General features: G+C 40.9%; 1 protein-coding gene across 4 annotated transcripts in view; it reads right to left on the minus strand.

The window, feature by feature from the left end:
• Positions 1–6,270: 6,270 nt before the first annotated feature.
• The window catches only part of SH3KBP1 (SH3 domain containing kinase binding protein 1), a 141,207-nt gene continuing 133,763 nt past the window's right edge, over positions 6,271–13,714 (minus strand). For 2 of the 4 annotated variants that reach the window (XM_080356242.1, XM_080356245.1), the window contains 4 exons: positions 13,333–13,458; positions 10,014–10,285; positions 8,527–8,590; positions 6,271–6,576 (listed from right to left, as the gene is read on the minus strand). In XM_080356242.1, the coding sequence (XP_080212368.1) occupies positions 6,535–6,576; positions 8,527–8,590; positions 10,014–10,285; positions 13,333–13,458 (504 nt within the window). In that variant the 3' untranslated portion in view covers positions 6,271–6,534. The remainder of the gene's footprint in view (positions 6,577–8,526; positions 8,591–10,013; positions 10,286–13,332; positions 13,459–13,714) is intronic. The other 2 variants (XM_080356244.1, XM_080356243.1) reach the window with 1 other exon arrangement.

A 13,714-nucleotide genomic window follows, 5' to 3' on the forward strand; every position in this document is an offset into this window, starting at 1 on the left:
GCAGTAGTAAAATGTAATCCTTTGTGTTACCTGACAGCCTTGTTTTCTCTAGAAGTTTAAATCCACTTGGAGAACTGTGAATGACTTCAGTATTGCTCTAGAGTGCCCTTAACTGTTCACACAGCAACAAAGTAGTAAAATATATTTGGCACACACATGCACATAGGATAAAAGTCAGATAACCTTTCTTACATCCCTAAATGAGAAGATCAATGAGGTACAGATCTCCACGTGGCATGCACACACTGCTGCAGCATGAAACCAACTTGTGGAGCATCCCATTTGTTTTCTGTTTAACAGAGGCACAGCAATGTCTTGGTTCAGCTTGCAAAGAGACACCAGGCAGAGCCTGCAGAAGGCAACTACCTTACCCAAGCTGCAGCATCAGCACCTTCGCCTGGGCAGAGGTGGTGGGCTGCATCCTTAGGCAGGCAGTTCCCCTCCTGTGTGTCACAGGGATGCTAGGATAGACATTTCTAGAGTGTGAAGGCAGCAGATTCAAGGCAAGCGGAGGTTTAGAGTCCGAGATTGCTGCCATTTATAACTATGCAGAAGAAGGTCAAGGAAGCATGAGGCCTGAGTCAGGGGACCTAGAGGGTGAGTGAAAATGTGGGTGGGAGAACTCGGGCTTGCCCCAGACTTGCACCCAGCTGGAGAGAGAGGTGCTGCTCCAGTTAGTGCACTGGTATCTGCTGCACTGGTGACACTTGGGAGCTTGGAATCAGCACTTTGACTGATTCAGTCCCATTGACGTTAACATATCTCAGTTACTCTAAGTCCAATATCGAAGCTCACAGCTATTGTAATAACACGTCATACTTGTGTTAGAGCTCCACAAGCACAGGTTACTGAGCAGGAACTAGCTTTCTCCAGCCAACACTGCTTTTGCTGGGTCTCAAAATTTATGTCATTTCTCCCTGCCTTGTGCTTTTATTGGCTCAATGGCTGCATCTGTACTTCCAGCTGGGCTGAGTAAATTCGCCTCTTTGAATTGAGAAGACAAATTATCTAGTAGAAGCAATTTCCACACAAGTGCATCTACTTTTATACTTAACCTTTCTTAGCTGCTGTTCTGCTTTTTGCTGCTTTGTGTTGAGAGAAAGTACATGGTGCACAGATTGTACGATCTGTGCTATCTCCTGCACTTCTTGTGTCCTTCACAAAGAAAACCATCCCCAGAAGGGGGTAAAACCAAGTGACAGGGCATCCTGTATCAGGGACAGCTGCCCAGCTTAATTTTCCCTCTCTCCCAAAAAGCACTCCCACAAAATCTTAAACTTTTTGTTGCTGTGCTCCAAGGAGGGGAAGGGCAGCCTGATGGGTCACTGGCTAGTATGAAGCACACAGGGAAGAGCTTCTTGTATTGAGGAAAATGATCTCCCACAGCACATGAAATTGCTGGGTCTGGGTGCAGTGAACAGCTTTTACCAGAGAAAGTTTTGAAAACAGATGCTTCTTCAATGTCCTGATATTCAAAATTGCTTGTGAAGCTGTGTCATTCTTATCTTATTTGCTTTGTCATTTTAATGTTCGAGTTTTCTTCTCCAAGAGAAACAGCCTATTACAACTTTTGAGATTGTACTGATAACAGTCAGTTATGTTTTCATGTGACTATCAGCTACATTTTCGTACATAAAAAACGAAGAGAAGAGAGTATGAAGCCTACTTACGTGAGGGGCTAAGAGAGAGATCGGTACGGTAGGCCCTGCCTCCGTATCTTAACCTTTGCAATGTGTCAGAACAATTATTCTCATGGTTCTAGAGACTTGTCCAGAGTTACAGTTAAATCACTTGCTAAAATACAGTAAGATACCCTACAATTTGTAGGGTAACAATTTCAACAAAATTACTTTACATCCTAATTTTTTCATCCTATAGTACCAGCACATTTAAAAACACACTTGAATTTCCAATACTTTTGGTTTTGTTTTGTTTTGTTTTGTTTTCTGTAATGCATGAGAGCATCAAGTCATTTTGTTAGTTTAGGTATTTGCACTGCAAACCCTTGTCTGTCTAACAGTGGGACTGTGAGTGCTGAACAGGGAAACAGCTGCATTTCCAGTTCAAGAAAAGCCTGACTGTGACAGCACAGTGCCTCTTAAATATCTGTTCCTGAGGCTGCCAGTGGTTTACACTAGCTACCTGTAAAAGTTTGTGTCTGCACAGGATTGGAAATCATATTAATTAAAAGAGCCAACACCAAACAGTACGTTGTGGGGGTTCAACAACCTTCTTTACCCTGAGTAGAAAGCAGAGGGGCCTGCTGCCATCCCCCAGCAGCACCCACAGCACCACAGCTTCCTGCAGACATTTAAAAAACGCCTTTTGCTTCCTCAGCTGCTCTGTCCCAGTCTGGGAAGCTCTGGCAGCCCCTCACCTTCAGGGTTGATGGCCTAAGGAAGTTGGTTCTTTTCCAAAGGCAGGGAACAGCAGGAGCAGAGGGGCTGTGGCAGGAGGGCAGGAGGAGGGAAGCAGCTGCAGGAAGCAGGGGGGTGACTGGGCCTGGGTGTTCACAACCAGCTGCTAATTCCTAGGCCAGCTCAAGAGTCAGCTGAGGCCAAAGATGCCAAGTGAAATGTAATTTCTGTCTGAAGGGTATTAATAACCATGGATACAAGTACCCGATGTTTAGTGTAGGGAGTTCAGCTCCACCTCCTCTCGCTCTTTTTAGGGTAAGGATTGCCCTGAACAGAAGCCAGTGCTTGGAGGACCCTCTCCTCGCCAAAGCTGATGGGAACCAGCAGCTGCCCAGCAGCTGCCACCCCTGCATGGTTGAAAAACCTCCTCAGTGCAGAAGTTGTGGAGTGGTTGGTTGTTTCTACTTTAAAGCACTATTCCCACCTGCCTTTTGAACCACAGCTCGCCTGTGTGAAAGCTATCTTCTCTCTAACCAGCTTTCCCACTTCCCCCATCAATGTGCCTCTCTCCTATTTCCAGTCCCAGGGTGCTTTCTCCAGAGAAGCAGACACCAGAGACCTCCCGCCTCTTCCCGCCTTGCCCAGCAGCTGGGACTGCTGCCCGGCCGTGCCCATGCATGGGAGCGCTGTGCATCACCCGCACCCAGCTGCCCCCTCCCGTTGCCTTCTGGCACTTAAGTATTTGTGAGACCGACAAACTGCAGCGCCCCTGACCGTAGCCTCCCTTCACTCCCTAGGCACGTCCGCAGGAGCACAAAAGCCCCAAACCCAGGCTACGAGTGTGAGAGTTGTCACAACCAAGGAAATCACAGGAACCCCAGGTGCTGGTAACGCTGCAGCCCCAGGGTAGCCGCCCCTGCAGCCGGACAGCTGGTGCGGAGGGGAGCAGGGCGGGGGCGGGGCCTGTGCATGCCTTAGTCAGCTCTGCAAGATGAGTGAAATGGTTCTGCAACTTCAGCAAAACACGAATTTCTGAGGGTGTTGTTTCACAGCACTCTCTCACCTCACTTCCACAGGTGTGAATTTCAGTCCTGGCTGTCGCAGAGCACGGCACTCCTGTGGACATTTCATACACAAAGCAGCTCACAGCATTTACTGGGCAGTTGGTTATCATACGCCTAGAAACAAAAATTTAATGCATGTAGTTGTGTTCAATCCTTTGACCTGTAACATAGCATCTAACACTTTTCCTCATTTATCAACGGATTGTTAATAAGAAAAATACAGAAGGTGAAATTTAGGTAACAGAACTCAATAAACACTTTGACTATTTACCATCTTATTGCCACACAGAACTTTTAAAAATGCTGACTGCTGTGATCTCACGTAAAGAAATACTTGAACCTTTTAGAGCTCAAAAAAGAACATTAAATTAACATTAAAGTGTTTTCTTAATAACATTTTACCAAATCAAGAATCTGAATATTATCATCCAAACATATGAGCCTGGTGTTTCACACTTGATCTCTACACATAAACAGAGTCTACCACAAGCCTGGTGTGTGCATATTAATGAAAAGTCATTTTACACAACTCTTCAATCAAAAATATTTTATCAATTTCATATCAAAATCACTTTGTGGCTCACCAGCATTTTCTGGTTTTCTTTAAATAGAAACCCAAATATTTTTTAAATCTGCAGTTTATATCCACAGGTTTAATGCATAACTAATCCTCCTTAAAAAGGAACAATCCAGGTGCTGTGTGAAATGCTTTATATTATTACAATGAAATTCAGCAAGAAGAGCTTGTATCTCTACAAACTCCATTCTCCCAGAATAATAAACTTCCAGAACAAAGCATTTTCACAAAACCTTATTTAATCTTCCTTTACAAAGCATGACATGCTGGACTTCTAACTTGGATTTATAAAAATGACAAGTTATCATCTAATCAGGAGGAAGAAAAAATGAATGTAATGTGATTAAAGAAAACTCGGTGCCGAATTCAGACTTCCATTTGCAAAAAACTGAACATTTATGAGATGGTTCTTATATTTCTGAGGTACAACTCAGGAATCAATACTTAACACAGACGCAATAGTTTATTGCTTTCCAGGGATGCAATTAGGAAGCCAGAAGTGTTCGTTTCTGGGTGCATGTTGCAAATGTATGACTACAAATCCAAACAGAATTCTCATTCCTTATGCCTCATTTCCCCCTGTTCTCCTAACTCTGCTACTAACTTCAGTAAAAATATGGAAGTAATCTAGAAATCCTTATTGCTGGAAAGCAATGATGTGACTATCATCCTTCGTATAAAAATAGTTTAATGCAGTTATTTAGAAATGTTAAATAAGACCATTTCAGTGATAAAATATTTTATTAGTGCTTCTGTTTGAGTACATTGAGCAATGTATTGGGACTTTAAAAAAAATTCTCAAGTTTCATTACCCGATCTTTCAATCTCAAACACCACTGTTACAACAGCACATGCTATGGCAGAGGAAATCATCCCAACAGTGAGGTTCTGTATTACCAGTTGAGACCCATAAAGCAAAATGCAGGTATGGCGGAGTGTGTATTTGATATATCTATGGCATATCACAAAGATTATGGGAACTCTGCCAACCACGTTTGAACGTGAGCAGCCAACTGAATGCTACATCTCACCCAGTTGCTGGCAGGCAGGGTGGTGAGAGCTGTGATACAGGATATGCTGGCTGGGGCTGGCTCTACCATTTGATGAGATGACAAGTAGTTTCTTTGCGGGGGGGCGGGGTGAGGGATTTGTCACTCTGAAGCATCACCAGTATCACTCACTCACTCAATCCACGCTGTGCAAAAATATCCATTATTTAAATGCTTTAACAGAGATTGCTGACAAGGTATGAGATACTCCGCGGCAATTAAAGAACACATGGAACCACAAACAGAAAAATGAGAGACCTTATTTTGAAAGGATGAAAGCAAACAGAGAAACTGGAAGAAATGAAGTAAGCATCTGTTTCAGTAAAATGATGACAAGAAAGTCCTGCTGCAAAAACAGGACTATAAAGTGTATTGGTCCATAAGCATAAAACATAATGTAGCAAAGAGTACCACATAAAACCAGCAAATGAAACAATGTCGCACAATAGAGAACCTTGTGCATGAAATAATACAACATTTTATTCATGTTTTATAATTACTTTTATTTATTTTTGCTTTAATAATGCATATTCTGTTCACTCTGTGCAAAATTGGGGACAGAGGCGGGTGTTTAAATGGTCTAATGAAAATCAAGCGGAGATGAACATTCCAGTTGAGGGAGAGGCCTATGAAAACCAGGAAAGCTAAAAAGCCACAGCTGCTCAAGACTAAGCTGCTCTCAGCTGCGCCCTTTTGTCCTGCCACCTCGCACAAACCTGGCTCTACTGACTGAGCAGCTGGACACTGAGAAGCTGACCTCCGCCGGGCACCGGGGACACTAGTCCTCCTGGTGGTGGTAGCTACATTAGGGAGACCTGGATTGCAACTGGCTCCAGTCAGTGTGTGGCAGAGAAAGGCACAAATCATTGCAAAGACCAGATTTCTGTTGGTTTGTTTCCTTCTTGTAAATACATTACTGTACACAACGTAAGTTTAAATTGTAGAGGGCCTGGGGACATAAAATTGCATATTTATCAGAACTTAAAACCATAGCAAAGAGTAGGCTGTTCTATCTCAAAGCAAAAATAATCCCTCCAGTCCCAATGTTAACATTCATTCCTGGCTATAATGCAGTACAAACATTTTAAAATCTGTGACAAAAGACAATTAAAAACCAAAAGTCAAAATCATAAAGCTTGTAAACAGATAATCTGAAATACATTTTATTTATGGAAAAATATCATCAAAATAGTACCACTATGGACTAAACTGCCTGAGTTTTCATTTCACCTAGGATCTTGAAGTAGAGAGCCTTTAGCACAAGATCAATTTCAGTCACAACTAGTGCTGCACAGCACTGCTTCAGGTGGAAATTCTGTCTTCGCTGTTGGTATTTCTGTTGTGCTATCAAAAACTGTTGTGCTAATCCTTCAAACAAAGGGATGTTGAGGCAATTCTTAAATCATTTGGCACAAAGTTATTTTGGCTGGGGCACAAATTTGAGTCTCAGTCATGAAGAATAATGCAACATTCCACCTATCAAGTATTCACTTGGATTGAAGAGCTTTCTTTATGTCATTTACTTCCATCTGAAAGAAAAAAAAATTGTGATGAGATTAGCTGCTTTAACAAACCGAGACACAGCTGATTCTGCCTGAAAAGCACATTTTGCACCTTGTCCACAAGTGTCCAGTTTTATAGTACCCTTATTTCCACAGATTTCATGAACTGGGGTGACCTTCTCAGCTGTATAAGATGACCACTCATGGCTTCCTCCCCTCAGAGCTTGACAAGTATAGTCATTGAATGCGCCACAAGACCTTTCAAACTCTTTAAGTCACATCTTTTAGAAGCCATGCAGCTTGCTGCCATGAATTACTTGCAGAATGAGCACTCTGTCTGTGCAGCAGCTGCTGCACAAGTAAACTGAACTGCAGACGATGAACACTGCTAGCTGAGGAGCAAAAACTACTGTCTCTCTCCCGTAGGGATGTTTTTTATTGCAGAGATGGCAGTTGCCTTCTACACACACCAGGCTACATCCAGGCACCTTAAGGGCTCTGATTGAGGTACAGCTGTGGAGTCAAAGGAGGTGGCTGAAGCCATCATCACCCCTTGTTGTACATTTGACCACTCAGACAGACACTGGAAACCCTGAGCTAGGGGTATTAGATGTACTGAGACACATCTCAGTGCTCAGCTGCACCATATCGTTGAGGCTGTTGTCTTTAACACATGGACTGAGAGCTGCACTTTGTGACTAGCAGAACACTCTAAAGCTAAAGCAAGTTTGTGGTTTGTTTCATTTTTTTTTTTTGACTCTCATCTTCATGTAAAGCTAATTATGCCTCCTTGTCTAGCATCTGAACATTTACCAATATAAGCAACATTTGAACTGGAGTAAAAGAATAAAGTTATAGTATCATAATTTAAAAACCATCAATGCAGGTCTCTGTATAAAGAGATAAAGCCATCTTAGGAGGTAGAGTCCAGACCTCTGAATAGTCTGGCCTGCTATACGAAATCAAGAGCAGCTATTAAAAATGTTCATTGATTTTATCTGAATAAATTTCAATTTTAGAGTAATATGAATTGCATGTTGCTAGAAGCCATAATCCTATGTGGCTGCATGAATGAAGTCCTTTAGGCAGCCCTGGAGAACGGACATTGAAGTCTCCAGTTCCACCAGTTCCCTTTGCCACATTCCCAAGCGCTTTACTGTGCAGGAACAGCCCAGTGAAATTACAATTCAGTTTTCTCTCTCTAGCACAAAGAAAGAGAGCAGTTGACTTGAACCATAAAAATATAAAATATAATCAATACTAAATCACTGATCAAGTACATCACTCTCTGAAATCCAGAAAAGCAGTTTCAGCCACATTCCATTTTGAAGCAGCCCAGTCAATGATCTCAACAAAGGCCCAGTTCCATCACTCTCACACGGGCAGGGCAGGTGCTACCTGGCAAATGACTAAGCCAGCATGACAACACCTAAAGCTCAGGTACTCTGCAAACCATGGCAGCAGCCACTGGGATCTTATTCAGAGCACCTTCTTTTATATTGTTTGGGATGCTTTAGTAAAGACAACCTGAGTACAGTCTGTAACAGACATAAAAATCCTACTATATGAAATATTCCAAGCATAGCAACACTGAGACAAGCCTACTATAAAATACAAAGCTCTGGGAGACAGTGAACCATTAAAAAATACAAGGTATCACTTGCGACAAAATCAAACCATTAACACTGAGACTAAAAAATACAGTTTGAATACTATATTGTGTTTATTTTTTAAAATTTGTCTACTTGTGCTAACAAATTTTTAGATAACTAACAGGCATTTCAGTAAGAACCCAGTATTGCAAGGTGTATGACACAGACTGGCAACACCATGAAGGGAACAGGTATATCCCTTTCAGAAATGTTAGTAGTTTTTGTTTCACTGGAATTTAAGTATCTTAGCAGAGCTTTATGTCTCATTCCTGAGGCTAAGTCAAACCTGCCAATACTTCCATAACATTATAAATAATTTAAGTACCTGCAATCGTAGACGGATCTTCTTTTCTTCATCCAACTCAGACAGCAATTGTTTAATCTCTTTTCTGTTAAAAGAATGCAAAAAAATCTTGGAATGAAATGACTAAAGTAGTAAAATAAAAAGGAGCACCTCTTGGAGACATCTTTTTCCTGTTTCACTAGTCACCTTTTTTCCTCTGAACAACTATTTAAAGTCAGTACACTCTTGTATACTATACGCTATACTACAGAGAGGAAAGACTATAAAAAAAGTAGAGCACCCCCCCACACCCCATCTGGCTAATGAATAACACATTTCCTCCCGACAGCCCTGCATCCACAGGTTTTGCTCTGCACTTGCTGTATCAAAACTCTATCAGCACCCAGTGGCCTTTTCTCCACACAAAATGTAGATAGATATTGGCGGTTGGTGAGTTATAGGAACTGGTAACACAAGTCCTGCCCACGCTATCATGTACTTAAGCCACTTAAATGCTGTTTATCGCAGCAATACAATGTAACATTCCATTTCATTTGTAAGACTTAATGATCCCAAATATCGATTTGCTGTCATCCTTCTTTGTCAGGAAGCAGAAAACAGCTATAGGGAGCAGACACCTTTTCATGTTCCCACTGAGTGATCTCACCTTAAGACAGAAACCAGTAGGTGGAAGCAGCCTGTGCAGAAAGGGCCAGGGAGACCAGAGGAGCAACTGGCAGCCAAAGAGGCGAAGCCATGGGGCTCACTGCTGGATCCAACGGGAACTGTGCCCTCCCCATCTTCTCCCAGACTCCCGCCACACCTCTGTTCTGACACAGTCTCTGCACGCTGCTTCCCCTTTTCTTGCCTGGGCTACACACAACTGACAAGGCTGGTGAAAGTTTAGCTTCCAAAACATTAAATATTCTCAGGAATAGCAAAAGCTGCACACCAGCACCAGTTTCTCCTAGGAAATGAGCAGCACAAAGAAAATAAAGATGCCCAGCACTAAAATATTAAGATTCAGGGTCACAAACACAAAGGTCTTCGAATGTCCTAATCACAATTTGATTACTTCTTTTGTAATACAAGCTTCCTGGGAAAATGTGCTAACAGTCAAACAACAAACTGATTTTATAATTTTAAGAACTTGTAGTAATTTTTACTACAACTGGAACAAATGCACCCCTTATTGAGATGAATACATGAGAGTTCCAAAATAGTTATTGGCAAATTAAGCAACATAAGAAACTTTTTCACTGCTTATAGCTTGTAATTCAACTTTAATACCCCATAAACATCTGCTTATGTCATAACAGAGGAAAAAAGAGCTGTTACAGATGGATACTGTCAGTCTTTTTTCCTGAGCTTCTTACCCCTGAACATGTTCTGTCACGAAAGCAGATGAAAATCAGTCACAAAGGCAAACTGTGCAGAGTAACACAGAGGAGAGCAAGCTCAGGAAGAAACTGCCTCCCCTACACATGAACGGATGCATCCCACCTACAGTTGTGATTTACATTACTTACTTTTGCTGGTCTTTCATGGTTTCAATAATGGTTCTTAGCTCCTTAATTTGTGTTCTCAGCTCCTCCAGGGCAGTCTGACCTTGGCTCAAGTGCTCAGTCTTTGGCTTTCCTTCAGTACCAAACAGGGATGGGGAATTTGACCTGTGGCCTGTTGTTCCCATAGCAATTGAGTGAAATCCAGGTGATGGTGAGGGGGATAGTGATGGTTGCACATTACTGCCACTAGCCAAACCTCCTGGTTTTGGAGGCAAAGAAGTTTTATTATCAGACACCTGCAACAAAATCAATAACATTTAATGTCTGGAGAAAGCTTTATGAAAATCAGACCTTGTCCTGGTTTCAGCTGGGATAGAGTTAATTTTCTTCCTAGTAGTTGGTATAGTGTTGGGTTTTAGATTTAGAATGAGAATGATGCTGATAATACACTGATGATTTAGTTGCTGCTAAGTAGTCAAGGACTTTTCAGCTTGTGCAGCTGGCATGGCACAACAAGAAGCTGGGAGGGGGGACACAGATGGGATAGCTGACCCTGACTGACCAAAGGAATATCCCATACCATATGACCTCATGCTCAGCAAAAAAAGATGAGGGAAGAAGGAAGTGGGGGATATATTCAGAGTGATCACATTTGTCTTCCCAAGTAAACATTACCTGTGATGGAGCCCAGCTTTCCTGGAGATGGCTGAACACCTGCCTGCCCATGGGAAGTGGTGAATTAATCCCTTGTTTTGCTTTGCTTGCATGTGTGGTTTTTGCTTTACCTATTAAACTGTCTTTATCTCAACCAGCAAGTTTTCTCACATTTACTCTTCCAATTCTCTCCCCCATCACACTGGGGGAGCGAGCGAGTGGCTGCGTGGGGCTTAGTTGCCAGCTGGGTTAAACCACAACAGACCTCTACCAAACACGGTTCATAGTAAAATACGGACAGTTTCGGCCAATGCATGACAAATGTAAGAATTAGTCATTATCTTTATATATGCACATCAGAGGGGGTCTAACTGGGATGCTGAAGTTCAGACAGCTTCAGTAAGACTTTCCACAGTTGCTACAACCAGTCAGCAACAAGCATTTCCAGGCTCTTAAACTTAGAAGTGAAATGAACCCAGGAAAGATGCTTAGTGTTTCTCTCACAAGTTTGTGAGAACATATCTATCTCCATTGATGTCTCCTGCAGAGTACCAAACTGTGTGGCCAAGAATCCAAGTTGGATTTTTTTTGCAGATTAAATTTACAATTTTCAACTAACCATTGAAGGAATCTTCAACACTCAACATTTATTAAAAATTAAAAAATCAGTTACTAAAATTGCAAAATATTTCTAAAGTTTGCTTGTTGCTATGATATAAAAAGAAAAACAAAATCCCATGGCTTCAAGATTATAACATATTAACAGGAAATAAAGGTACTGTCCTATGTTAACTTTAGCTTCTGTGAATCCCCATAACTAACAATGACTCTTTATTCCTCGAGGAACTTAACAGAGAACTGCAGCATTAACCTAGTTGCCCTGGAACTATGTGGGTATTTCAGAAGGATCCCATGCTTCTTGAATTTCAATCCATTGCTTTACTTATTAGACAAGGTATAGAAAATCTGAAGTCCACCTAATGTACACGACCAGCTACTTCATTGCATGCACAGAACAGTGTACAAATACAGTTATCACAATGGCAAGTAAGGTGAGTCTTAATTATTTATCATATTGTGAACTGACAATACTAATGTGTGCATTATACAACAGTTACCAAGAGTGTGTGAAAATCTGATTTGGCCAAGAATAGGAAAAAGCACTAGGCAACTCTCCAACTCTATCTTTGAAAAAGAGCTATTGAGGTTCAATGGCAAATAGGGTAAGATATTAAGAAAAAAATTGTATGGAAGTGAAAGGAAACACTATAAGTGAAGACTTGGGGACTGGGGCAGTGGCACTGGCTGGATAAGGTAACTGAGAGAAAAGTTAATGGTCAGATGAAAATTGAGAGAAAGTCTGATGGGGAGGAGAGAATAAGATCCATCAAGTCCTGCAAAAAACCAGTCTTCTCCACTACATAAGTGTGACTGAGCACAGAACCTGTCCTGGGCAAGCACCACATCAAAAAAGTGTTCTGCAGAAAAACACTATGATAATAGAAATAAAAATGGCATTATAATCACAAGAAAGCTGAATCACTCCAGTGGCTTGAATGCTTGGCTTCATGACCTTAATAATATCCTTTTAACATTTTATACACATATATATGTGTGTGTGTGCATGTGTGACTAATGTCTACCTATAAATGGATCCTTCATGGATAATAATCCAACACAATATTGGTAGATGTAAGTTTCCTTTGGACTGAAAAGAGATGTCAGCTGAGTTAAAACCTGGAGCAAGTGAGCAAGGCACAACTGGAGTCATCCACACTGAATACTTAGTTCCAGAGCTCAACTCGCTATCAACACTAAAGCCTCAAGCAGATACTTTCTGATAGCAGTCAACTTGTTCTACAGGAATGTCATCCACATCCTTGACATAACCAACACAGAATTTATGAATATTGGCCCAAAGAGCATTCCTTAAAGCAAGTGCTCCCAGAAGAGGGAGCTACATAGCAAGACATTATCCTTAAACTTGATCACAGAAGTGCATGATGACTTCATCTTTCAAATACTTTTGTTATACAATTAGACTGTAATATTTGTATCATTAAATATATTTTTACGTACTAAAAAAAAGCTTTAATCTCTAAAGCCTGATCTACACACTCCTCCTGTAATATTAAATTATTCTATACTTTTCTACCAATATACACTAAGAATGGCACAAAGCTATAAAATTAATACAATTATACCAGTATAAAAAGTGATTATACTTGCAAATTCAAATTCATATACTATTGGAGCAGGTTAAAGAGTTGCCTTTTCCCTGCCTACAGACTCTTCTAATGTAAACTCAGTTTACAGTTGCAAAAAAGGGCTTTTGTTTCTAAAATGTATTTCCCTAGCTTCTCTGATTCTGTGAAATGGATTTACACTAGAAGGATTTTTTTCACAGTATGGTTATGAAGACATTTTAACTGTGCAATTCACTTCAGACTTGCATTTCAAACACAGAACAATCTTTAGTAACCTTTACAATTTTCAGCTTCTTTAAAGGGCTAGTTACCAGGTGACTGTTCAGTTAAATTTGAAAACCAAATATCTGAATACTGTTTTAAAAAATCAAGGCACACATGATAAGAGGAGTTGGACTTGATGATCCTTGCGGGTCCCTTTCAACTCAGAACATTCTATGATTCCACGATATGGTTACACAGAGGTATTCCGATTAACTTACTTGTGATATTGTAACAGTCCTTGCTTTCCTTGATGCTTCCATAGCTTTGTGAGTAATGGAAGCATGTTCCTCTTTCTCGTCTTCAGGACTTGGTGAGTCAAAGAAATCGGGGCTTGAAAGTGATGACTGTGTAGACAAACACACACATATCACAAGAGAGAAAAAAAAAAGAGGTGCAGGTATGTTTATTGTACCAGAATTTAAAGAAGGAAAAAAAGCATTTCTGTGGTGACTTTTTTTTTAATTATCATTTTCAAAGCAAGAATACTTAAAGTCAGGGCTCTTCCTCTCCTCATCTCCTTTTTTTACATCAAATTTTTAAGGCCAGAATGGTTTCAAAGCATTCATGAAATATTACTGAAGAGTAGAATTCAACATTAAT

This window comes from Nesoenas mayeri (assembly GCF_963082525.1).
Source record: "Nesoenas mayeri genome assembly, chromosome: 1".
In the NCBI taxonomy this organism is placed as follows: domain Eukaryota; kingdom Metazoa; phylum Chordata; class Aves; order Columbiformes; family Columbidae; genus Nesoenas; species Nesoenas mayeri.